The 27,395-nt window shown below is 34.5% G+C and overlaps 1 protein-coding gene across 1 annotated transcript in view; it reads left to right on the top strand.

Moving 5' to 3' along the window:
- C1H8orf34 (chromosome 1 C8orf34 homolog) overlaps nucleotides 1-27,395 on the top strand; it is a 362,951-nt gene that overhangs the window by 213,459 nt on the left and 122,097 nt on the right. Inside the window, exon 8 of the mRNA XM_044682532.1 lies at nucleotides 25,988-26,123. Coding sequence (XP_044538467.1) covers nucleotides 25,988-26,123 — 136 coding nt within the window. The remainder of the gene's footprint in view (nucleotides 1-25,987; nucleotides 26,124-27,395) is intronic.

Raw genomic sequence — 27,395 nt, 5'->3', positions numbered from 1 at the left:
TTTAAAAAACCCATAAATGAACTTATAAAATCAAGAAGTATACATGGGCCAAAGAGCTTTCCAGGTACAAATGACAGAACTAAACCAAACAAGGGAAAATGGCGTAGTTGTGGTTGAAGTGTGACTGGGCCACCTCGCGTATTTTGAAAACTGTCATTCTTGACTGCCATGTGAGTTCTTAGATTGCATAGTGGCCTGCATATGTGTGTGTGTGTGTGTGTGTGTGTGTGTGTGTGTGTAATCTGATTATTTATATATCTACATCAAAGGATATGTATTTGAAGCTCTCTGTTCTTTTGGGGAATTTCTTCATCATGTCGCTACTAAAAATCTCCTTATGTTTTGAGGTAGAAAGATGGTTGAATCATTAGGACATACTCTTTATAATGAAAACTCATCTTTTTTTTTAATCATACATTCTGGGAAATGACAAGAACTGAAGGTAGATTCATCTGGGAACTGCTTTTAATACATATACCAGGTATTCCCCAATTTTACACACAAATGAAATTAGCCAACAAAGATTTAATATGGAGATTTTTTCTTGTTATTTTGCATTCTAAAGAATAGCCCCAATGGGATTCTTTTTTGGCAGAAAATGGATACTGTAACAATCCTTTCTCTCCTGTTTCATATAATACCCTTAAATCCCCTTTAAGCCACAAAGTAATGTAACCTCTAGTAAAGAAGTAACTACATTCCTGTTTTTTCTCACTTTCTGACAGCCAGTAGCATGTGTCTCTTAGTTTAAATTTTGCTCATATTAATGATAGAATTTTTAAAAATAGATACTTCATTTTGGGGGAACATGAAGGTTTTTTTTTTTTCAGTTTAACTAGTTTATGTTTAAGTTTAACTTAACTTTAACATAACTAGTTAGTTTAACTAGTTATGATTTGTTTTTGCTTTTGTTTCATTAATGCCATTAAATTAAACTTATTGAGTACTGATGAAACAGACTATGATTTTCGATCCAACTGTCCCAAAATGATTTATGGAAATGTACACTTATCATAGTATCATGACTGTTGTTCTTATCTACCACCATTTTGAAAAGGACAAAGTGATTGTCCAACCATGGTCATTAAAAATATTCCTCTAGGGGGCAGCTGGGTAGCTCAGTGGATTGAGAGCCAGGTCTAGAGACAGGAAGTCCTAGGTTCAAATCTGACCTCAGACACTTCCCAGCTGTGTGACCCTGGGCAAGTCACTTGACCCCCATTGCCTACCCTTACCACTCTTCCACCTAGGAGTCAATACACAGAAGTTAAGGGTTTAAAATTTAAAAAAAAATTAAAAAAAATATTCCTCTAATAAGAGCACAGTATTATTTTATATTAAAAAATAAGGAGGGAACAGCTGGGTGGCTCAGGAGATTGAGAGCCAGGTCTAGAGATGGGAGGTCCTGGGTTCATATTTTTATCTCAAACACTTCCTATATGGATGACCAATCACTTATTTCCAATTGCCTAGCCCTTACCACGTTACCACTCAACATTACTGTGTATTGGTTCTATGATGGAAGGTAAAGGATTTTTAAAAAGTAAGGAAAAAATTAAAGTACAAATGAGAATGAAATTAAGTCCAGGGTAAATTTTCATGAACTATTTTGTAAGTACAAGTTCATGATTATAAAGGTGATAAACATCAGTTCTGAAATATGAGCAGATTGTCCTTCTGAAGGATATTTAATTTAATGTTCCTTTAAAATAGTATTACTTAATTTATATATTCTTTCATTTTTTAATGTGACCAACATGTGGTAGATATTGTTTTAATAATACCATACTGCTTGACTCAAAATGATGTAATGGACATAAAGGTTAGAATCCTAAAGATAAGGTTAAGTGAGCACATGTCCTGCCTTAACTGATGGAAATTAATTTGTGACGTTTATTTGTTAAATCTAATCCTCTTTAAGAAAAACAGGTTTGAAACATGTCCTGAACTCATTAGCATGTTTACAAAGTCGTGCCCAAATATGTCCTTATGCCCTTTGCTGGTAAAACAAAATTCAGTGGTACCTAAGCCATTCTTACTAAACACAGCCCAGTAGCTCTACTTAATCATGTAACTCATTACATGAAGCTCACTCTGAAATAATCAAATTCACAAAAAATAATTTTAATTTTTAATTTTATAAAATAATTTTGGCACAAACTATGACTTATGGGGAACAATTGATCAGCCAATCAGCATTTATCCTTAATCTGCTATTTTTGTTCTCTTATCTCAATCAACATTTTAAAAATATTTACTCAATATTTTAACCTTAGTGACATTTCACAATATCCATATACAGTAAGAAACAGAATTCATGCATACTAGAAGGACCTCCTGGAAAAGTCATACTTTCTCCCACTGAATACTAACAAATATTATGCAATCCAGAAATCTTCCATAACTCATATTATTCCAAGTACTGGTAAGGCATAGACTCCATAAGTACTATTTATCTATTTTGATGCCTGTAGTTGAGCAAAAGAGAAAAGTGGTGGAATTATTGCAAAATGGTTTGCAGCTGTGATTTTTACCATCATAAGAGTGGGATCAGCTACAAGGTGCTACTGGGAACTACTACTCCCTTATGAACTCCAGATTGTTCTCTATGGATCTATTTCCTTCTTTTAGATCAACAGACATTGTATTGTTAATGTATGTTAACATTAACTGAGGATTTCTAATATACTTTCCATTGCCTATATTCATCATTTATCAGCCAGGACCATTTTTTAGATCGTAGGACATGAGCCACTCCTTGCTTCTTTGGGTGGCAATTCTATAAAGCAATGACCAATTTTGGGATATTTTCTATACATAAATACATCCACTTGGTTTAATGAAAATAAAGTCAACAAGGACAAAATTAATAATAAATTCACTACAACTATCAGTGAAAATAATAGTTATCATTTAATATATTTTTTACAAATAGGATGAAATTTGAGTTGATGGATATCCAAGTTTCTTGACCACAATATCTACCATCTTTGTGGTCTTCTGACAGGTTCATAACATAGATTAGTTATATTATCAAAAGCTGTTGCATTTAAGCATGAATATAAAATTAAAGTTATATATTCTCTGCCTGGAATTTTTAAAAGCATATGTCCTATTTCTTAATGCTGTGGAGATTAAAATTAATATTCAAGATACTAAATATTATATTTATAAATATTTTATTAACAATAAACTAACAAAAGAGACTAACTAAAAGGTACTAACAGGCTCGCTCCCATGAATCAAAGAGAAAGAGGATGGAGTTACAGCCAACTATAAAACAATAATGTGATCATGCAAATGTGGATGCACAGGAGAGATTAAAGAGAATTTGGGGAAAACTAAGGGACTTATGGGGGATGAAGTCCAAGGTTCAAAATCTCCATTTATACAATGCCACACTATAGTCAGTCAGCTATATAAAAGCTACAATTTCTAAAAAATGAAAGTATTCAATAACATCATGGTGGGTAGTTCTTTGATATTAAAAAATGAATAATCTTTAAATTGTGCTGTAATATATTCTTAATTGTGAATAAAATATAAAAGTTTTTACAAAGATTGTTTTATGATGTATACTATGTCTGTGTGACAATTTTGTTGTTTAAAAAAAAAGTTTGGACTATCACAACAAAATTTTGAAGCCACAGTATTAGAAGGCTATATTTGAATATATAATAAGAGAAATCTTTTCTTTTACACTTTTTCTTTTTTCTCTCCTCTTGCTCTCTGAATTCATCAATAGAATTAATCCAATTCAGGGAGAAGAGATTGGATAACATGAGCTCTCTTCACTCTTCCTTTTCCTCTTCCTCCTCCTCAATTAAAGGACTCTATGCTTACTGTGTACAAAGATAGGGTCTCAGAAATTATTTAATCCACCTTTACCAGAATTACAAATCCCATTTAGATAGAGCAACTTGAATCAGCCTTCATGGTCAGTGGCTAGAAAACTCACTACCCTTCAATGAAGGCTAAGAATTGTCCCTCTCCAATTCACCTCTCAGAGAGCCAGAATTTGCTCTCTTTATAACTTCTCTGTGTTGCTCCTAGTTTTCCTTTCCAGGCTAATTCAGAATTCTTCTTCCATGTAACAAGTATTGAAATATTTGCAGTAACTATTAGATTACCAAAATGGTATTCCTCTACTTAGTCCTTACTCTGCTATGCCATTGTGTTTTGAAAGTGATCCTTGATGGGCAGCTGGGTGACTCAGTGGATTGAGGGTCAGGGCCAGATATGGGAGGTCCTGAGTTCAAATCTGGCCTCAGACACTTCCAAGCTGTGTGACCCTGGGTAGGTCACTTAACCCCCATTGCCTAGCCCTTACCACTCTTCTGATGGAAGTTAAGGATTTAAAAAAAAAAAAAAAGAAAAGAAAAAGAAAGTGATCCTGGATACCAAAAGGCTATCTGGCAAGACCCAAAGCTTTAGTTCTTATTGAGATGTAAAGGGTTTGAGTGTAGACATAATGTTGGACAATGTCTACCGTGTGAGGTCCAGTCCAATTTGGAAGAGGCCAGTAAACGAAAACTTGCCTACTTGATAATGAATCCCATTTTTACCCCGAGTAATTGATGAATAATAGCAACTAAAATGAAGAAGAGTCATGGTCTTCGTTGATGAAAGGGATAGTCTTATTGATAAATTCATATATCCTTGAAACAATTAATTACTATTGCATTAATTATCACATCAAATGATGCCTCTATTCTGCCTTTTGAATTTCCTAAATATGTTTTGTTTTACTAATAGTATCTTGCCTGATCTAAATGTCTGCAATTGATATCCTAACAGAAGTGACTCAGTAGAATAAACTTTCATGAAGAAAAGAAAATAGTTTGGATGGTAAGAAAATGGTCCAGGTTTAAAGAACTAAATGATATATGTTGAGAATCCATTTCAACATAGTTCTGAGACTTGATGAATCTATTATTCTAAAAAAGGTTTATTTTATCCTTAATTCAGAGGTATGAGCATAATCTCATCTCTAGAAATGGTTCCATTTACAAAATAGCAAATAGGAAGTTTCTATTTACAGGAAGTCTTTTGATTTGAATTAACTGATTTATTGATTTCAGGGACAATGAATTTAAAAGCAGTTTAATTTTTAAAACTCATCCTTTTAAGTCAAACTCACAAAAAAAGTAAAAAAAAGTCAATGAGTTAAATATATATATATATACATATATATATATATATATATAATTGCTTGACTTAATAGCCTTGAATAAAGGTACAACAAAATTTAATGTATCATGTAAGCATTTATTCTAGATAAAACATAGTCTCTGCCCTTTAGGGGATATAAAATATATGACATAGTCCTTTAAGGAACTTTGAAAGAAAATTTAACTGGGAAAATAAATTTACATCGAAATGACAAGTTAAATAATAGTATATAAAACAGTATATGATTAAGATAGCATAATAATATAATATAAATTGGAATGAGAGGGTCATGATTTGAATACCAGCTCTGTTAATTATCACCTTGTGAATTGAAACAAACCTTTTTAATTCTATTCTGTTTCCTAAAAAACTGAAGGGGTGTAGAATAAATGATCTCTAAAATCCTTTCTGGCTCCCAATCTAAAATTCTAATAATAGTACAAACTATACTGGTACAGTAGTGGTGGAAATAGGTGGGATGGATTTGAGAGATGTGGAAACAACTGGCCTCTTGGATGTAAAAAAGATCAGATATAGCAAAAAGTAAATTCAATGAAAGTTTAGGATTATAAGTAGGATTCATTCTAAAAGGGGGGAAAAATTATGGAAGAATAATCATGATAGGAATACCTAGAAAAATTGATGTATAGGTAAGTAAAAAATGTAGAAAATTATATAATCAAACATCTAGCACATTTAAATTATATGAAGCTGTAGTTATTATATTTGTTAAAATTGATAATATATATTTATCTGAGTAATTGATCATCTGAAACTATAACTATTATGATGGTTTCTATTAATATTTTTTCATGTTAATAATAACAGCACTTAAAAATATTTTTATATTTAAAAAGTTCTTTCCTTAGTACAACTCTGTGAAATAGATATCAATATTGTTGTGTTTATTTTATAGATGAAAAAACTGAAAAACAAAGGGGATAAATGATGTGTCAGGGAGTGAAATAGTAAATTCCAGGGTCAACACTCAAACTCAGATCTTTATTTTTAATCTTCTTATTTATTTATTTGTTTATGCATTTATTTGTTTATTTATTTATTTGTTTCTTTGTTTATTAATTTATTTTAAAAGTATATACATTTTTAACATATTTTCCGTGTTTACATGATTCATATTCTTTCCCTCCCCCCTTCTCTCCCCACTCCCAAAGCCAACAAACAATTCCACTGGGTTGTACAAATGTTATCACTTGTTACCTATTTCTATATCATTCATTTTTGCTATAGAATGATCTTTTAAAGCCTAAACCCCAAAGCACAAACCCAAATATACATGTGGTAAGTGATGTCATATATTTTGCTTTTGCATTTCGGCTCCTGTAGTTATTTCTCTCAATGTGGTTAGCATTCTTTCTCATGAGTCCTTCAGGAGTATCCTGGCTTGTTGCACTGCTACTAGTAACAAAGTCTATTACGTTGGATTGTTCCATAATCTTTTACTTTCTGTGTACAATGTTCTCCTGGTTCTGCTCATTTCACTCTGCATCACAAATTCACATCTTCTGACTGATCAAACTGACAGAACTTAAGACCAGTTTTCTTTATAACTAATAGAGTTAATTTTGAGTGCATATTGAATAGTTTACTCTGTTGCTTATTTTGTTCAGGATTCTATCAAGCCACTTAGTAGTTCTTCATAAATGAATGCTTTTCTGATTCCTTTTGCCCAAAAATATATAAAAAGGCTCCTACCCCCAGTCCAGAGGCAGTAAGCTGGATAGAGTACAGGGCCTAGGGGCAGGAAGACCTGAGTTCAAATCTAACTTCAGATACTTGCTAGCTTTGTGATCCTGGACAAGTCACTTAAATCTGTCTCTTTTTTCTCACCTGTAAATTGGGATAAAGATAGTATCTGTCTCACAATTACTGATAGAATCACATGAGATAGTTTCTGTAAAACACTTAACACAATGACTAGCACATGTTGTTCAATCATTTCAGTATCCAATTCCTCATGATCCCATTTGAGGTTTTCTTAGCAATGGTACAGCAATTGATTGCCGTTTCCTCTTCTAGCTCATTTTATAGATGAGGAAACTGAAGCAAACAGGGTTAGACAACTTGCCCAGAGTCACATGGCTAATAAGTGTCTGAAGACTGGATTTAAACTCAAATCTTCTTAACTTCAGGTTCAGAACTCTTTCCACTGCACTGTTAGTACATGGTAGGTGTTTAATAAATGCTTTTTTAAAGCCTCTAATTTGCACTATGAAGAAAGACATAATAATAATAGCAATGACAACCATTATGTACTTTCAGATGGAATTTAATCTAAGCTTAAGTTCACAAGATCAGAATTTGAGAGATGAAAGGGACCTCAGGAGTTCTCTCTCCCAGAGATTTCAAACACATGGACCTCAGCCACAAGCTGTCCATAACTCTCTGGAGTGACAGCCAAATAAGATTAATATGTAATGGGAAAATATGTAATGAAATAAATAAAACAAAACAAAACAACATAACATAATATAATAATATTAATATGTAGTTTTCCAAGAAAATAAATAGCCCACAGGGAAACTTTTGTATGGCATAGTGACCCCCAAATGAATTTTCATTTGACACTATGGATCGAATTTAGCCCTTTACCTGAAAGGAATCCCCATGACAAACAGTCATATAGACTCTTTTCAAAAACAGCCATGGATGGAGAGAACCCACTATTTCTAAGGTTCCTTTGTACAGAGAGAAAATTAGCCATCAGAATGTTCTTGATTGATATTGTTTGGTCCCTGCATCATGTCCCAAAGATAAATAGCATAGTCATCTATTGTTCATGACCAAGTACCTCTCCAACGGTACACTTGGTGTTGGAATGGCACCTGAGGTCACTATGGTACCATTTAACTAACTTTCACTTAACTAAATCATTGATTCTCTCCAATAAAGATGTTAAGGGGAAACTTTACATGGATGGGAAAAGAATTTAGAGAATGACTTTAAGAAAAAAATATTGCCTCTATCTTGGAGAATATACAGCATTATGAAACTTCATTATCATACACTGTTCTCTTGAGACAGTACTGATACTTAAGATCAACTAATGCTTTGAGTCAGATTACTAAATTATGTAGAAGTTTGTTTTTAGAGACAGAAATTTGATCCTTGGAGTAGCTAAATAGGTGCAATAATGATCTATGTGATGAATACTTTTTATGATATGTAAAGTATTTTGTATCAAAGGAAAGAAACTATAACAGTCCAAGATATTTCAATGTGTTCCCATATTGAAAATATATTATTATGATTTTAAATGTTGATAAAAGGAAAACATTTATTATCTTTGATATAATAACATACCCTTGGAGAGCTCAAATCATGTATGGAGAGTGCATATTTGCACAAATTATAATTAGATGCTTTTATTACACTTTACAAGTGTTTTTTCATTCTCTTCAGATCAACTAAATAATGTTCTGGTTAGAGTCTAATAAAAACTACCATAAGCCTCCCAACCCCACCTTTTACTTTCAATACTTCTTTCTATACAGAGAAAAATATATCCAATTTTTGAATCATCATACTTAAAATGCTGTTTTCATTCTTAATTTAATATTTCACAGGTTTCAGAAATTATATTATAAAACCAAGCACAAAAATGTCTTGGAAAAGCACACTTTAAATGTTTTTCTTTTTTTTTTATGAGAAAACTTTTTTTTTCTGCCCCATGACCACCTTATTATAATAATGTAGGTCTTTTGTTCTGAGTCACCATGAGTCTTTAAAACCTTTTCTCTGAACCTGCTTGCTTAGCATTTTAATCTTTAAAGGGCTAAATCCTCAGTTTACATGAACTCCTAATCTTTCTCAATTCAAGAATGCTTTGCAAATGTCCCATGGTTACTACAATAAAGCTAAAGGTTATGGAACTTAACATAGCCATAATCTGTGATCATGGGGACCCAAGGCAGTTGCCAAATCCACATATTTAAAACTAGATTTTACCTAGTAGTTTAGCTAACATCCGTTTCTCCACAAATGTTTATCAGGGCATCCACTGAAAGACACCACTTTTTAATCACCCCCCAAAAAGTCATTAATTACTGATCTATATGTCTGCTCCATCTCTACAAAATCTTGAAAATCGGTCACAAATTGAAGACATTCATGATGAAGCATTAAGAGAAAATAAGCAGGCATTTGAAAAGAAATTTGCCACAATGGACTATATTACCACTTCACAAATAATGGAAGATCACTGTCTCTGAAAAGCTAATTATGAGTTTCACACAGAAGCCAAGAGAGAGTACGGGGCTAATATTACACAGCTGTACTCCCATCATTGATCCTCTTCAAAAGGAAAGACAAACAATAATATTAATAGTAGTAGTGGTAGAGGTAGCAACAGTAGTAAAAGCAGCAATACTAATAATAGTCATAGTTGGAACTGGAGCTATCACAACTATGGCTAGTTAAGATTCTCCCTGTGCAAAATCTTGCAATCCCCTACATAATAATTCAGTGCCCTCCACAATTTCATCCCCAATCTATCTCTATAAATTGATCTTCCATCAAATTCTTGTAAAAACGACATGCTCTGATTATTTTGTCTTCAAAGCTTCAGCAAATCTAAGAGCTGCAGTGGACCTCAGAAAAGAATCTATGTCTAACCAAAAATCTGCTTTATAACCTATCTAGTATCACTTATCGAGTGTATGTTTAAAAACTTCTAAGGGAGGACCTAATACCACCTGAGGTAATCTATTCCCTTTTTTGGAGATAATTGTTAGGAAGCTTTTTTTAAAAAATTACATAAAATCTCCACTGGTTTTTCATAATTCCCACCCTGTGCTCCAAGTTCTTTCCTCTAGGGCAAAACTAAACTAATTGAATGTTTACTCCATATGGCAGCCCTTCAGATATTTGAAGACTGCTATCATGCCTTCCAGATTCTTCTAAACTCCTCATACCATTTCCCACTTCTGATTCTTTTCTAAGGCAATTGCCTTATCTATAATGGCTTTTTGCTTCCTTTTAACACAGTTCACTGTCCCACTGATTCAGCTATCCTCAGATCAAATCAGATCCAGTCAAATAGAACCATGACTCATTCTCATAAACTGATTATTTAAAGTTGTGCCTATCCTCCAAAGCCTTAGCTCATGGCTCATCTCCTCCATGAAACTTACCAAGACCACCTTTCCCTACAGAACCCTCATTTTCTCTTCTGGAACCCTGTAGTATTTATTTTTCAGCTCCATTCATGTAATTTCTAATTAGTAGTTCCTTACCCAGCATTATTAATAAAGTAACTGCTCAGTTTATTCATATTCAATTCTTTTCTTTTAATAATATTTATTATTTACTTATTTGTTTATTGCATTAAATTTATTTATTTATTATATATTTATTTATTTATTACATTAAAATTCCCAGGTAATACCCTCCCTTAACTCCCCAACTAGAAAAGGCATCCTTTGATAAAAAGTGTATGCATATGTAAAATTATGTCTTGCTTATTTTTATTTGTTTATTTCTATTTACCTCTCTCTGGAAATATTGCTATATACAATGTTATCTTGGCTCTGCTCATTTTACTCTCCATAATTTCATGTAGACCTTTCCATTAAAAAAAAAAACAACTAACCTTCTCATCACTTCTTATAGTGTAGTAGTATTCCATCACAATCATGTGCCGCCACTTGTTCAACCATTCTCAGTTGATGGGCATCACCTCACTTTTCAGTTTTTAGCTACCATGAATAGGGCTGCTATAAATAGTTTAGAATATATAGGTTCTTTTCCTTTTCTCTGATCACTTTAAGAAATAAACCTAGTTGTAGTTTTTTCTGGGCCAAAGAGTACATGCAGTTTTATAACTCTTTGAGCACAATTCCATATTGTTCTCCAAATGTTTTTTTTCTTTTTCCTCTCCCAACTCTCTGGACTTATCTACATAGATCCAATAGCCTTTTCATCCTGAAGATACCTCTGCCTCATTCAGTTCCTTTCTCCAATTTTTTGTCTCCTGCCAGGAAGCCCCAATATGTGGAAGTATGAAGGCCTTCCACGCTCACTTCTCACCTCAATCTGCTTCTCATTCTCTGGACATTTCTAACTTACTACTGCATGGGTACCCCCTGAACTTCTTTTTTATATGTTGCCTTTCCCCATTAGAATGTAGTCTCCTGAATGATAGGTACTCTTTTCAACAATATTTATATTCTCCTTACTTAACAAATTTCTTAACACCTAAGTTCTCTCCCTGTCTCTGTCTCTCTCTGTGTCTTTTCCCCTGTGTGTTTCTCTCTTTTTTCTCCATGCCTTTCTAACAAGATTACAATTGCCTTGAGAGCAGAGATTTAATCACAAGTTTTTGTATCCTCAGCATGTAAAGGACTAAACATGGTAGATTTTCAAGAAATACTAGTTTGAAAACGTACTCTTTCCTGTAATACACTAAAGAAAAATGAAGGCAATGCCTAATAGCTAACTATCAGAAGGGAAATTATGAGTTATAAGATACCTTGGAACATACAAGGTGGATACTCAAGAGTTCACTATATTCTTTTTTTTTTAACTCTTACCTTCCATCTTAGAATCAATACTATGTATTTGTCACAAAGCAGAAGAGTGGTAAGGGCTAGGCAATGGAGGTTAAGGGACTTGCCCAGGGTCACACAGCTGGGAAGTGTCTGAGGCCAGATTTGAACCCAAGACTTCCCCTCTCTAGGTCTGGCTCTCAATCCACTGAGCCACCTAGCTACTCCCTTGCCTATACTTTTTAAGTAAGTGGGATTAATTTTCAAAGTTAAATTCAAATCTTTTTAGCACTCAGAATTTATTTCCTATCCCTTAGATGAGAATGAGAGAGTTCATGGTCATACCATTCACCTATAATAAAGTTAGATCTAGAAATCCAGTATTCTTCATACTACCATTTATTGAGCTTTGAGATTCTTCAGAAAATTGTGCAGGAAAAAAGACAATGTTGGCTCAAAGGTCATTGGATTTTTCATTGGTTGTGGTGTTATTTTTTGTTGGAGGTGGAAGGAAGGGGAGATGAAGCAGGAAGACATATGGGAAAGATAGATATGCATCAGACATTAAATTTTATATAACTATAAATCCAGACCACTGGTCTACATTTTTTACCGAATCCCTGTCCTTTAGATGGTCCTTGGATAAAAGTTTTACTTGTTGCTTGGAGATTTCTGAATGCAAATAAACTAGTGGAATTAATTTAAAATCTCCATATGTCTACCCTCAAAGCACTTCTGGCCAAAAGAGTGAAACTTTGCACAGTGGCATCTCTCTGGAAACATTCACCCAACATACTACACATCTGCATCTGTTTGCCATTTGTCTGAGTTTTTTAAGTTATATACTCCCATCTGCACTCCTTGTCCCTTCTTGTGCTGAACTGTGCCAAGAGCTGAAGGTATTCCTTTTCTATTCATGAGGGTTTTGTGATTAAAATGGGGAGAATGCAAGTTCATCTTGCTTCCAATGAAGAGCAATTTTTTCCTTTGATTTACATTATTTGTACCCAGTTCCCATCTACCAGTTCAGTATTCACACAAAGATCCAAAAACCTTTTTTAAGAAAAATCAGCAAATTGTGTAATTCTAAAAGTCACACCTAGTTCCATCTTTGAATTCTCATTACCATTTGAAGACCACACATAGTGGAAAAATAGAAAGAACAGTCCTGTTTCTTTCCTTACCCCTTCCAGAGAACAAATGAAGAACCAACAGGAATTAGCAGAAAATCCCATGCTACCTTCCATCAAGTATGAAGGTTCAGGAGGATTTGGCAGTGACCTACATAAAGTTTGCAATGCTTTTCTTTCTTCCTTGTTCAAGAAACTGCTAACTACACACAAAATGAGGGTTGGTAATAATCTCACTCTGAGAAGGGGAGGTTAGTGGAAAGCCTCTCTGTTATGTAGATTGTTAAGGAAAATTAAGTCTTTCTTTAAAAAAAATGAAAAGAGGGCTAAAGAAAAATAAAGAATTGGGATGCAGAAGGGAATTTTGCTATGTTAGCAGGTTAGAAAGTAAAAACCTCACACAGGAAAGAAAGGGATGAAAGACCACTGAATTTGTCAAGCATAATAATAAGCATGATATACATCCTAGAGAGGAAAGAGCTAGATCAATTGAGAAGAAAGCAGTGGCTCATGCTCCAAGGTATGATTATGAAGCAGCACAGGTGACATTTGGAGAAAGATCATCCAGCAGAAGAAGAATGGAGATGTGTGTCAAAGATACATTTTGTTGACCAGACATAAAGAGATAGATTTCTCAGAACATACACATTTGATGTGTCAGAAAGTCTTCAGAAATTTGTGAAATCTGATGATCTTCAGCAGTGATTCAAGGGGGCAAATGATATTTCCAGAGGAGATATAGGAACTATTGTTATGATTTGTAAAGTCCTGGACAAGAAACTGAAGATCTTAAAAAGCATAAGTACTATTCCTATCATACTTGCCAGCCATTTGAAGACAGAATTCAGAAGTGAAAGGATGATTTATTTGTGAAGTAGTCAGTTAAGATGATTTTTATTGTTCAGTCATGTGTGACTGTGACATGATATAGGGTTTTCTTGGCAAAGATATTGGAGTGGCTTGCCATTTCCTTCTCCATTTGATTAAAGAAAACAGGGATTAAATGACTTGCCCAAAAGTCACACAGCTATTAAGTGTCTGAGACTGGATTTGACTACCTTCCTCAGTTAAGACAATGCTAGACACAAAAGAAGTGATAAGAAAATATACTTCCCTCCCTCTCTTCTTCATAAAAGTATAGGATAATGAGTGTGAAACATTGGATATACACAGGTGAGATATATTGGTGAGTTTTTCTGAATTGCCTTTTTTTATCTTTCCCATTTAATTTTTGTTTTCTTATAAGAGATAGTTTTCTGGGTAGGAGATGGAAAGGATATATTTTGAAATGAAAGTGATATAACGCAAACAGTATCAATATTTTTAAAAGGTGATGCCTGAAAACTGACACTGCCATCTGATTAGGTTAAGGGCCTTTTCCCTGCAGGGAACAGGGGAAAAGAGAAATATTTGCTAAAATATGATCAGTGAGTCAACATGTCTAATCGCTGGCTACTAAGTAGAATTTTCTAATACTCATGTACCTATTACCCAGCATACTCTTAATTACCATAGTCAAAGATTTTTGAAGTCTGCTATTCAAAGTTGGAGGGTTTTCTAGCTTCCATTCTCTTTTTTTTGAGTATACATCAGTGAAAGCCCCAATGTTTAAGGGGCACTTAATTAGTTTGCACCCCAAGATCAAGATAAAGTGAACCTGGGTGGCGCTGTCACAGACTAGCACATTTCCTCACTGTATTTTGACTTTAACCATCTATGTAACTTCTTTATGAGCAGGAGCTGTAACTTTTTCTCACGTTCAAATGGGTGGTTACAAAACATCTTGGATTTCCGAACCATTGCTTAAAATATAGAATTAAAAAACTGAATAGAGAGATATAAATAAAGTCATTTAAGGTTAGGGCTACCACTAGGAAATAGAAGCTCTGATATAGGAAGAAGACTGTCTCTGGAAATATATAACTTATTCAGAACAATAATAATTAGTTGGTTGATTGTTAACCTTTATGCTAGGAGAGTCAAAATGATATCACCGATAATGACTTTTGACTCACTCAAAAATTGGATTTAAGTGAGACAGTGTTTCACAAAGTCATTGGCCTCATTGTCCCTTCCAGGATCATCAAAGTCCACAGGCAAGACAAAAGTCAGGGTGCTTGATGACTGCCTGGGATGCAACAAATGATCTTGGTGCCTTTGATGTCTGGCCAAACTCTAAGCTCTTCATAACGCGTGCTTCAGCTACCTTCATAGATAGGAGAACAAATTGTTCTTATCCACCCATTATGCTGGGGAAGTCTTCACATGCTTGGGGCACACATGGCCCTAACTCACTGAAGGGTTGGAGGCCTATAGGTCATTCTCAACTTGGTTTATTCTCTCTGTAAAGAGAGTTTACAGTGGTCACTGTACATGCTACAGCTTCTTGGAGCCACAGGTGAGAGCTGAAATGGCAGGTGGACACTAAATGAAGAAAGCAGCCTTGAAAAAGGCTTGGCAAGCTCTTATACCAGTGGTACAAGTTTTTCCTGAACACCTTGTCAACCATAATAGCTAATAGTAAGAATACTCTGGAAACTTTGAAATAACTAGCATTTATTTAGTATTTCAAAGTTTACAGAGGATTTATAAATATCTCACTGGATTCTTATAACACTCCTATAAAAATAATGTGGCATTACTATGCTTATTTTATGGATTAGGAAACTGAGACAGTGAACGGGTAAAAAACTTGCAAAGGGTCACCAAGCTATTAAATGTCTGACAAAGGAATTAAACTCTGATCTTGCTGACTCCAACCAAGCCCAGTATTCAAATGTACCATACAACCTAGCTGCCCGAGATCAGTTCTTAGTATCACATTTTATTAAAAAGATACATTCATGTGAAAAAATCCAGAAATCTAAGTGGAGAAAGTATAATGGACAGAATTAGAGCGAAGGTCATTGGAAGGAGAAACAGAAGCAATATTTTAGTAGGAATAATTTATAGACACTTTACAAAAGAGGAGAATAGATAAGGAGTTTGGGGAAGAAATCACAAGTTTTGCAAGAAGGTGACTTTAATTACCTGGATATTTGCAGAAACTATCTACCAAAGCAAAGCAGTGAAATTCTTGAATCATCTTCAAAAGTTGGAGGAAAGAAGAGATATAATTGCTATTTTGGATCCAACTACAACCAACAATTGGAAGTGTTTGCTGATAAACAAATGACTGGAACCTTTGGGGACAATAACACCCTCATTTAAAAAAAATTTGCAAAAATAAAAGTTACTGTCTTAGTTTGACATGAGTTCTAATTCTTATGAATCATTTTCAGAAAGTTGTGAGGAAAGAGAGGTATGATTCCAACAGAGTGAATCAATCCAGGATGGATTAGAGAGTTAAAAGAATAAAATACTATAGGGAAAAAAAAGCAGAAAAGATTCCATCTGGGTAGAAAAGTGGGAAATGCCAAAAAAAAATTTGCTGTAGATATAAAGGGAGTTTACCAAACAACTTAGATTTCCAAAAAATGGTATCAGTTAACAAAAGATAGATAGAAAATAGTGAACAAGTCTTATTAAAGACCGTCACTAAATTTTCACAATCACAAAAGTTCAGAATGAATTTTTGTTGCCAATATGGATTTTTCTGGAAAAAAATCACTGTGTTAATGAAAGGCCATTAAAGTAAAAATTACTTATGACACCATGAACTCATGCTTTTGATTTAATGGTGCTGTTCTTTTACGTCAGTACAAACTAGTGTACCTTCTGCTACAGGGCTGCTGTATATCATTCAGTATTTACTGTTTGTACAGTTCAAGTCTGCTAGCAATTTAAATTAAAAGGCGAACATGCAATTGCATGTTAGTTTAGTCTCCAAGTTCAATTGTCCGTGTCCTTACAACAACAAATAGTAAGCAGCAGACCCCAAGAGCAAAGCAACCTATAATGAAATCTTATATTTCATTGAGTCAGAGGAGAAAGGGTTTGTTTTAAATGCAGGCTTCAAACTAATGTGGTTTAATTGTTCCATACCATATGTCGAATCCAATGTTTGTTGCCTTTGCTTGGAAAGTTAAGAAACAGCAAATCGTGGATGCCCCGTTTTGAAGGTTATATCTATAAAAAATGAATGTACATGGACTCTGCCCACAGAAATGGTGGGATATTCTTGCTTAGTAAATCTCTGAAGATCAGATATCTGTATGGTTTCTGTCTCTATCACTGCTTATGTCTCCTCTGATACATTCAGCTGACTGACTCATCTCCCAGAAGCAGTTTTCCAGATATTATTCCCAATGTTAATAATTCACAGCAGACTTCCACTGCTTATCAGATTAACCTCAAGTTTTTGTCCTGCCATTCAAAGCCCTCAACTTGATCCTCATCAAATCAATTGTGTCTCTTACTATTTTGCTTCTGCTCTAACAATAATCGTCTCTAAAACATATGTGTATGCAATCACTATTCCCACTTTTATGATTTTCTTTATTTAATCCTCCTCAAAGTGTCCTAAACTGTCTTCCTTTTCTCACCACCTATCCAAAAACTATTTGTCTTCAAAAGCTCATCTCTGTGTAGCCATCCATTCCTTACCACTAGAGTAATTGTTCATTTCCCCAATTCTTTTTTTTTTAAACCCTTTCCTGCTGTCTTAGAATCCATACAAAGTATTGGTTCTAAGGCAGAAGAGTGGCAAGGGGTAGGCAATGGGGGCTAAGTGACTTGCACAGGTCACACAGCTAGGAAGTGTCAGAGATCAAATTTGGACACAGGACCTCCCATCTCTGGGTCTGACTCTCAATCCACTGAGTTACCCAGCTGCCCCTATTTCCCCAGTTCTTGATTGCACATAGCACCTCTTGTGTACTATCCCTCCTGGCACATGATCATATTCACTTTAGAAAATTAATCTCTGCTGCTTTTTAACTCTTTTTTTAAAAATTTTGTTTGTATTTATGCGACTTCTGCCAAGGATTAAATGTTTATCAAAATTGGCTTTAAATCAATAATACAAAACAGTGTATAATCTTTCTGTGCAATTTTAAATCTAGTCTTGGAGACAAAATATATGCACATGAAATTTGAGTAATAGGAAGCAGTAAATGTCAAGTGAACGGTATAGACAAGCTGTATGGGAGTTCCTGAAGGAGAGAAAAGTCACTGTGAGAATGAAGCTCTTTCAGTATTTTAACTCCAATGGTCATCTTATATAATTCATATCTTTTTCTTTTTCTATAAATAATAGCTAGCCTTTATATAGTACTTCAGTTTTTAAAAGCACTTTATATACATTTGAGCTTTATGATAACCCTATGGGATAGATGCTGTTATTATCCCCATTTTACAGATGAAACTGAGACTAAGGGAGGTTAGGGGATTTGCCCAGGATCATGGAACTAGTAAGTGACTAAGGCAGACTTTTAAGAAGTCAGGTCTTCCTCATTTAAAATACAGTACTCTATACTTTGTGCCACCTAGTTGCCTATTGTCTTATTCAAGTGTCATAAGAATAATGTGGGGAGGCACTGCTATTATCCCTATTTAACAAGAGGAAACTGAAGCTGAGAAAGACTGTGATTTTATTGGAGTCACACAGCCCGTGTCTAGGGCAGAATTTGAACTCAGACTTTCCTGATTCCAAGTCCAGTACTCTATCCACCACAATACCTAACTTCAAATAAGAATAAAATTCTCTTTCCTTTGCCCACCTCCATCCAAAAAATTTCCCACAGTCTCTGTTCGAAGACCTTTAGTGATGGCCCAGCAACCTAGTCCATTCAACTATTTGAGAGCTTTAAATTGTTAGGAAGTTTTTTTCCCCTTATTTCATTCCTAAATCTACAACTTCTGAATCATATAACTTCATATTTGCAAGGGCCCTTGAGCATTCCTTAATCCAGACAATACTTTTTAAGAAGTCCCTTTGGACAGGCAATAATTCAGTCTTTACTTAAAGATCCCTAGCAAGGGGAAATCTTCTATTCCAGAGGTAGCCCCTTCAACTTCTAAAGAATTCTCATTAGGAAATTTTTTCTTCATATAAAGACCAAAGCTGTTTCTTTTCAACTTATATTATGCAACTTCTGGAGCCAAACAAAACAAAGCTGTTCCTTCTTCCTCTACACAAGTTTTCAAATATTTTAATAGGACTGTCATCTCTGCTTCCTCCTTATCCCTAAACACATTCTCCTCTTCTTCTGGCTAAACATAAGCAGTTCTTCCAACCAACTCATATGCAATACAATTGAATCTATTCTAATAACTCTCCCACTTATCAATGCTTTTCCTTAAATACAGGTCACAGAACTGGATACAGTATAACATATATGGTTTGAACACAACCTATAATTGTGCCTATCACTTTCTTACTCCTGGAAGATATATTTCTCTGGAGATAGCATAATATCACATTTATTTTTCTGTACCTACTAAAAAAAAACACTAGACTGAGTTTGGAATTTAAAACTATCAGACTACTGTTAGACGAATTCTTTGCTTCTAACCATGTTTCCCCTACATAGTAATTATGAAGCCTACTTTTGAAACCCAAGTTTAGGACCTCTCACTTGTCCCGATTTAAATGTTGTCGTCGTCATCATCATTATCATCATTATTAATGACATCATTATATTTAACATGACCCTCTTTTCTAGCTTGTCCAGGTCATGTTGGATCCCGACTCTATCATTCAGAATATTATCTCTTGGCAAAGGTTGTGTCATATGAAAATCTAATAATCATTTATTCAAGTCATTTTTGAAAATGTTGAATAGTCCTAATTATACAATTCTAGGGTACTCTTCTTGAAACCTTTTTTCCAAGTTCTTGTTTTCCAAATTATTAACTATTAATGAATCCTGAGGCCAGCCATTCCACTAATTTGTACCACATCTAACTTTGGATGTCTTATTTCTCCATCTTTTTCATTCAGAACAGGAAAGGCTTTATCAAATTCCTTACTGAAAAAGAGATTAAAAAATTTTTTTTAATAAGTGTCTTATCTGTCCCTCCCTTCTGTTCATTATAGGAGGTATCATCTGGGAGACACACACACACACACACACACACACATACATAAATCATGTCTCTCATGTTTCCATATTTCAGTTCATTCTCTGGAGGTGATATTCACAAATTATTCTTCAAGCATGAAATCTGTAACTGTGTATAATGTTCTCTTGGTTCTACTCATTTTTCTGTTCATTATCCCAAATAGTTCTTTCCACTTTAAAAACAATTAGTGGGCACATCACTTCTAATGAAATAGAAATTAACTACATGTTGAATATCCCCCTCATCCAGTGATGGGCAAACTTTTTAAAGAGGGGACCAAAGAAAAGGAAATGCTTATCTGTCAATCTGTTTCTAAGGCAACTCTTTCAAAGTTTCATCATATTGTATCCTACTCATTGTATTCGTCAGATTAAGAATATTGTCACTAGGCCAGATAGAATATTTCAGGGGGCCACATCTGGCCCTCCAGCCATTGTTTGCTCATCACTGCCCCAGTCTATTAGTTTAACTCTGTCATTAAATAAACTATAAAGATATTTCTCCAAGTTTGTTGTTTTAATTTAATGCAATCAAAATTATCCATTTCATTTTTCCTAATGTTCTCTAGGTTTCCTTTGGTCATAAATTCTTCTCTTATCCATAAATCTAACAGGTAAACTTTTCCACGTTACCTTAATTTGCTTATGGTGTCACCCTTTATTTCTACATCCAGTATCCATTTTGACTGGAGTGAGATGTTGGTCCTAGTTTCTGCCAAGATCTTTTTCAGTTTTCCTAGAAGTTTAAATTTTTTTTTTGTTTTTCCAAAATGTGAGTTGTTTTCCCAAAAACTTGAATCTTTGGGTTTATGGAACACTAAATTGCTGGGCACATTAATTACTGTGTGTTGATTACCTAATCTGTTCCACTGATCAGCTACTCTATTTCTTAGCTAGCACTTGATTGTTTTGTATAGTCCATATAGTTAACAGTGTATAATTCAATATCTGATATGGTTAGGTCTGCTTTCAAAAATTTTTTTATTGATTCTTTTGATATCCTTGACCTTTTGGTCTTCCAGTTGGATTTTCTTGTGATTTTTTTTTCTAGTTCTCTGAAATAATTTTTGGGTAGTTTGATTAGTATAGCGCTGAATAGGCAAATTCTCTTAGTAATTCTTGATTTTTATGTTTCATTTACATTAGTTCTATTTTTTCAGTTCATGTTGGGGGAGGTGGGGAGAAAGCAAGTAAGAGTTAAACATCTTTGTCTTTTTCCTGATCCCAGTCTTTTTATCCTCATTTATTCAATAAATGTTTCCTTTGTTTTGTTAATAATTGGCCTTAAGCTTTTCTCATTAGCCTCAGCTCAGCTTATTCTGGCTTTTAACAAATTAGACCCTATTCTTATAGTACTTTAGTTTGTATCTTTCCTTTATAAACTATTTTTTCTTCTCTCTTCTGTACAAGACTCTTTAAAACCAGTTTGAAGATGAATTTTCTGTGTTTCATTTTGGCAACAAGCAATTACTATGTACCAGGGAGTCTGCTAAGTGTTGGGTATGCAAAAAGAGGTGCAAATGTGGCTCTGGGACTCTCCTTCGAATGGGGAAGACAGCCTACAAATGATTATTTATTTACAAAACTTATACAAGGTAGTCTCAGAGGGAAGACTTTAATAGATGAAGAGAAATAATTGTGAAAGTTCCCTTACAGAAGATGGGGTTTAAACTGAGTCTTTAATAAGCCTGAGAATCTAGGAAGCAAAAGTAAAAAGAGGGATATAGATTCTAGGCATGAGGGATGGCCAGTGACAAGGTTTGGAGGGTCATGCTTGAGAAATAGTAAGATGGCCAAAGTAGATGGATCATATATTACTTGGGGGGAAATAACACATAAAAAAGCTAGAAAGGTAAAAAGAAAAGATAATAATGTAAAACAATTTTAAAGCCAAAAGAGGATTTTTTTCATTAGACATTTGGGAACATAGGTTCCCTTACTACTTTCCTAGATTCTGTTTCCTGTGAACTTTATGTCAGTTATTTTTTTTCAGTCTAGATACTCTCTGTTATCTACCTTAGTAGGTTTTCATATATAGTTTTTTCCCTTTAATTTCTCTTTTTACTTTAAAGACCTTTTGATTATATTGTGACGTTCTTGACCAGTGTATTCTTACTTGAACTTTTTATGTAGACTGCATCCTTGGGTAGGAACCTGTTATTTCTATGTTTTAAGTTGTGATCCAAAAGCCCAAAATCCATTTCTAATTTCTTCTCCTTAACCAGCTCTTCTCACTCTTTCTTGAATGTATTCCAGCTTAGCCATATCCTTCCAAAAAAGTATCTCCTAGAATTGGACACAACATTACAGATATAGTCATATCACAGCCAAGTAGGAGAACACTCTCAATACAGTCTAGGATGGCATTAGTTTTTAGTTACTATATAGCAACTTTTTACCTCATATTATAGGTTTTAAGTTAGAAATCCTTTTTGTATGAAGTGTGAAAAATTCTGTGAGGTAGGGAATAATTAAAATAATAATTGTAACAAAAATATTTTGTAGTGCTTTAAGATTTACTATATATAGTAGAGGTTTTCCACCCACAGTAATACCTTTGGTGGACTGATTTCCAGTCTGTTAGTGTGGCTTAAGAAACTCACACTTGTTTCTCCAAATGCAGCAAAGTTTCTGTCAGGAGGCTGCCTTCTTATTCTCTAGATCCAAAAGCAATTTGGGCATCAGTGTTTCTTCAGTTGTGCTGGTTTAGTTTGAGTGTCTGTCCTGATCTAAATCAGCAAGTAAGAATTAGAGGTGATTTTTTTCCCCTTAAGGGTATAAACACCATGATTTTCTTATTATTCTTCCCTATCCTTTATTCAATAGGCCAGGAAGAACACACAAGCTCCCCTGGTAGTGTGCCATTTCCCCATTTTCTCTGCTCACATTCCTCTCATCCTTTTTTTGTTAATTATTCTTGTCCTCAGCTTTTCCTCTCAGTCTTCACTCAACATTGAAGCTTTCTAGGGGCACAGTCATTACATTCATCTGAACACAAGAGGAACATTTGTTTCCGTTGAAATTTTCTGGAAGATGGGGGGGGGGGGGATGTAGCAGCAGCATCAAAGTGTCTAAATTTCAAAAACAGAATTAATTTCTGTCTTAAGAGATTATGCTATAAAACTAGCTTCTGTAGGTGGTGAGTATGCTATGGAAAAAATAACAGTGGAAGTGTGACTAATAAATCTTAGAGACAACAATGATGAAAGAGGCTAAGGATAGAACTTTAAGATTCAGATTGCCTATGTGGTGAAATGGGATTCCTGACTGTCACACAGCAACGGAAAGATATCCTTATCCAAAGAAACAGTTCGAAATAAGGAACATACTATCTAGAAATCTAAGAACAAGAGAATGAACAATGATGGATCACATTTGGGTGAGGATAGAAATAAACGAAAGTTTTGTCATTGTTTGAATATACTCCATAAAGATCTGCATTTAGAAGCCTATTATTTGAGAAGAAGGACTCTTAGAAGTCTAATGCATAAATTCTCCCAACCATTTCATTGGTATGTTGCCATACTAAATCACTGTTACCTGAACACTGCTCTAGATCTCCACCATTACAGTGTTAAACATTTTTGCCTTACACATTCATATCCTAAATTCATTTCATCCACCAGCTATCATTCTATAGCTCTCCTAGTCTTCTCATTTAAATTCCTTGAAAAAGCCATCTACAATTGAAGATTCTACTTTCTCCCTTCCCCTCTCTTATTCTCTCTCTGATAAAACCCTCAAAATATGGTTTATGTACTTTACTATCCAATGAAAACTGCTCTTTTCAAGTTACCAAGTACAAATAGACAATGATTTGGGCCCAGATTTAAGCAGGACGGAGGCAGGCTGGATTGCCTTTGGAAAATTGCAAAGTTTCTTTAGTATGCTCAAATTTCTCCTAGGAAAAATGTCTAACTTTTTTATACCAATATTGCACAGGTGATGTTATATGGCTTTGTTACATGAGGCAGTCTTAAAAGAAATGAAGATGAATATCACACAGAAAGCAATGACAAAGTGCATAATGCATAGTGCAAGCAGAAACATATAACAGTATATAATAAAGAGCAAAAATTACTATTATATAAGTGCATGCCATCACTAAAATCTATTATTACTGACATTTCTAAAGTTGTAAGGTTTGCAAAGTACTAAACAACAACCATGAGAAGTAAATATTACAAGTGTGATGAGGCCCTCTAACTCCCATGTTACAGAGGAGAGAAGCAAAGTTCAATGTTATGTAATTTATTAGTAATGTCATTTAGTGAACAGCAGTGGTAGTTTTCAAAGTCAGGCTTTTTCTTTATTTTGAGTCAATCATGTTATAAAAAAAGGCAAGTATACAGCATGGTGGATAGAATGCCAGTCTTAGAGTCAGGAAGACTCATCTTCATAAATTCAAATCTGGTCTTACATACTTACTAGTTGTATGGCCAATACAACCTTATTTGCCTCAGTTTCCTTATTATGTAATATGGATTGGAGAAAGAAATGGCAAACCACTCCATTATCTTTGCCAAGAAAACTGTAATTGGAGTCACAAAAAAGCAGACATGACTAAAATGATTGAACAAGAAATATTATACAATATAGTTCTGTATTTCATACAGACATGTCATTTTGATGACTAAGGCTTTGGTGGAGTTTTGTCTTTTTTATATAGTTTTCTTTTTCTTTTTCTTTTTTTTAAGGCCAAATATAGGTTCTCAGAGTTATTCTAGGACAGTGATGGCAAACCTATGACATGCATGTCAGTACTGACATGCATAGCCATTTTCGATGGCATGTGGCCTCCTACAGAGAAATATGGGGCCACATGCGGAAAATGAAATATTTGCTGTAGTGTAGTGTAGACACTCTGTGCACTACAGATGACAATTCTACCTCTATTAATTTACCTATTTTGGTTTATTAAATATAATTATATATTAAAATTATACATTTTTGTTATTTAAACTATAAATATTATGAAATTATGGTTTTTTTCTCGAAGTTACACGCTACCCGAGTTATCTCGTTTTTTTTGGCAAATTTTGACACACCAAGTTCAAAACATTGCCCATTACTGTTCTAGGACTTGAACAAAAAGGATAGCATCATTTCTTTGGATCATAAGATTTAGTGATGAGAACCTTAGAAATCATCTAGTCTATTGGTATTTGTAATACACATTTGCCATCACCCTTAAAGGTGTTTTACATACTAAAAATCTATTGAATGAATGAGTGAATAAATGAAATATTATGCCAATTTTTTTCTGGCTAAGATAATATTCTTATCTGTAAGAGGATATGTTCATCTCAAATGGATCCAAAACACAACCGAACAAACTCATATTAGAGCTCTTTACCCTGTGCTGATGCTATCTTAGCAAACAAAATCGAGGAAAAAGCTATTTCTCTTTTTGTGATTTTCAGTTTGGAATGGAGCACTTTCTAACTAACATGCATTTTATTCAAAATAGGATATTAAAAGCAGAAGTTCGAAGGTCATCTTATATACCCTTCCCATTAGTTACAAGATTTTCATATTCTGACAAGTGATCATTAAACCAATGATTTAATAGTTCAAGGAACGAACTCATAATCTAATAAATCATCCCACTCTTTTCAAATCAGTTAATTATTGGAAATAAAAATCTTCTTATATTGGGGCAGAAGCCTCTTATCTCATGACTTCTACCAATTCATTCTATGTCACAGGCTCATGAAATCACAGATTTAGAATGAAAAAAGACCTTGGGTGTTCATCTATTCCACGAATCAATTTTTATTGTGCATCCTAATTATGGCACTGGTTCAACTTCATGATTCTACAAAGAATAAATATAATCCTCTTTTATATGACAACCCTTTAAATATTTGAAAACAGCTATCATGTCTCTCCTCCTCTGAATCTCCTCTTTTAGTGAAATTTTGTACTAATGTCCAGAAACAATTTGAACAGACATTGAAAAATAAGGTAAGATTCTTGTGTAAAGAAAAAAAAACCTTACAAAATTACATTTTACAGAATGCCCTCTGACATTTGTTATTCCTAACAAGTTATCTGTTTCATGCTTCCTTTTTTCCTTAATGGCTTAAGGGCAAAAATCTCCCATTGTTATGAATGTGTCTCTGTGTTTTTTTAAACTAGTGTAACTTGAAGTCTGTAATAATTTATGTTTTTACAGAGGACCTGGATGATTTGAGAATGGAAGGAGTAACTACCCTGATGCCTTCTGGGAGCAAATTTAACCCCACTCGGACAACTCATCTTCCTGAACCCCAGGCAAAGGTCACATTGAACATCTGCTCCAGGTGTGCCAGGTAAAATAATAGCACGTGTTACTAACAGATACTTAGTGTTCTCAGGCTGCCTCTGGGGACAGGTAGTACAACACCGTGGGCAAACATCGAAATGGTCTCTCACTCCTGAAGCCCTGGGTTCAAGTCTCGGGAAAGATGTTAGCTGTATGAACAGGGTCAACAGCAGGTATTGATCTCATTGGAAGATGGATTCTCCTCAGGAGATTTTACTCTTATCTACACGAGTAAAATCAAAAGACTGGTTTTAAAAAAATTGTATTTGTAAAGTAAGGGCCATAAAAAAAAAATCTCTTTTCTGTTAGAGCAGAGAGCTTAATCTGTGATCTGTGGAATTTTAAAATAATATTTTGATAACTGATCTAATTATCTATCAATGTAATTGGCTTCCCTGTGTATTTTATTTTATGCATTTAAAATATTATTCTGAGAAAGGCTCCTTATGCTTCACCAGATTGCCAAAGGCGAGTATTATGCAAAAAAGATTAAGAACCTGAAGTTCAGTGGAAAACAAATTTGCTTCTAGCTCTTACTAGTACTTTGGCAACAGAGTCCCTTCTGGAGTTTGGCCTTCTGTCTGATGCCACTCACACCTACAGTGAACCTCAGAGGCTAGATTTAGCCTGATGCTAAATTCCCAGCTATTTTAAGCCTTTTGGTCTCTGAATTTCATTAGAGGACTGAACTTTGGTAGATTCACAAGACCTCAAATTTTAAAAAGTCCAAAACAACATTAAAGCCAAGACATAGGCAAGTCAGGACCTTGCAGGGTCCTATTATTAGGATGTGATTAGTTGCTTTGAAACACCTTCTTTACCTTTCTTACCTCTCAGAAAGAATTTAATCACTTGGCTCTCCCTAGGGTCTTGGCTACTGGGATGCATACTCCGTAGGGAGGCCAAACAAGTAGCTAAATTTTACTTCAGCCAAGTCAACTCCCCACAGAAAGGCCAGCAGAAGCTCCAGGCAGTTCCTAGAATTCAAGCTTTTGTAGAGCCTAAATCTCATTTGCAAAGGGGCTTTTAAGCCTGTTTAAATGACAAAACTGGCCCTCTAACCCTTATGTAAATGGTGCAGATTAGCAAACACAATACACAGGCTTGCCTGTTTTATCTCCTTGTCTTTACCTCTGGCTGTTCCATTGTGCATTTTGAGAGGGGATTAAATCCAGTGAAAGTAGAGACACACACACAAACACACACACCAAGGGAGAGAGAGAGACGGAGAGAGAGAGAGAGAGAGAGAGAGAGACAGAGAGAGACAGAGAGAGAGAGA

This window comes from Gracilinanus agilis, chromosome 1, assembly GCF_016433145.1.
Source record: "Gracilinanus agilis isolate LMUSP501 chromosome 1, AgileGrace, whole genome shotgun sequence".
Taxonomy (NCBI): domain Eukaryota; kingdom Metazoa; phylum Chordata; class Mammalia; order Didelphimorphia; family Didelphidae; genus Gracilinanus; species Gracilinanus agilis.
This window is presented reverse-complemented; position numbering and strand designations above follow the sequence as displayed.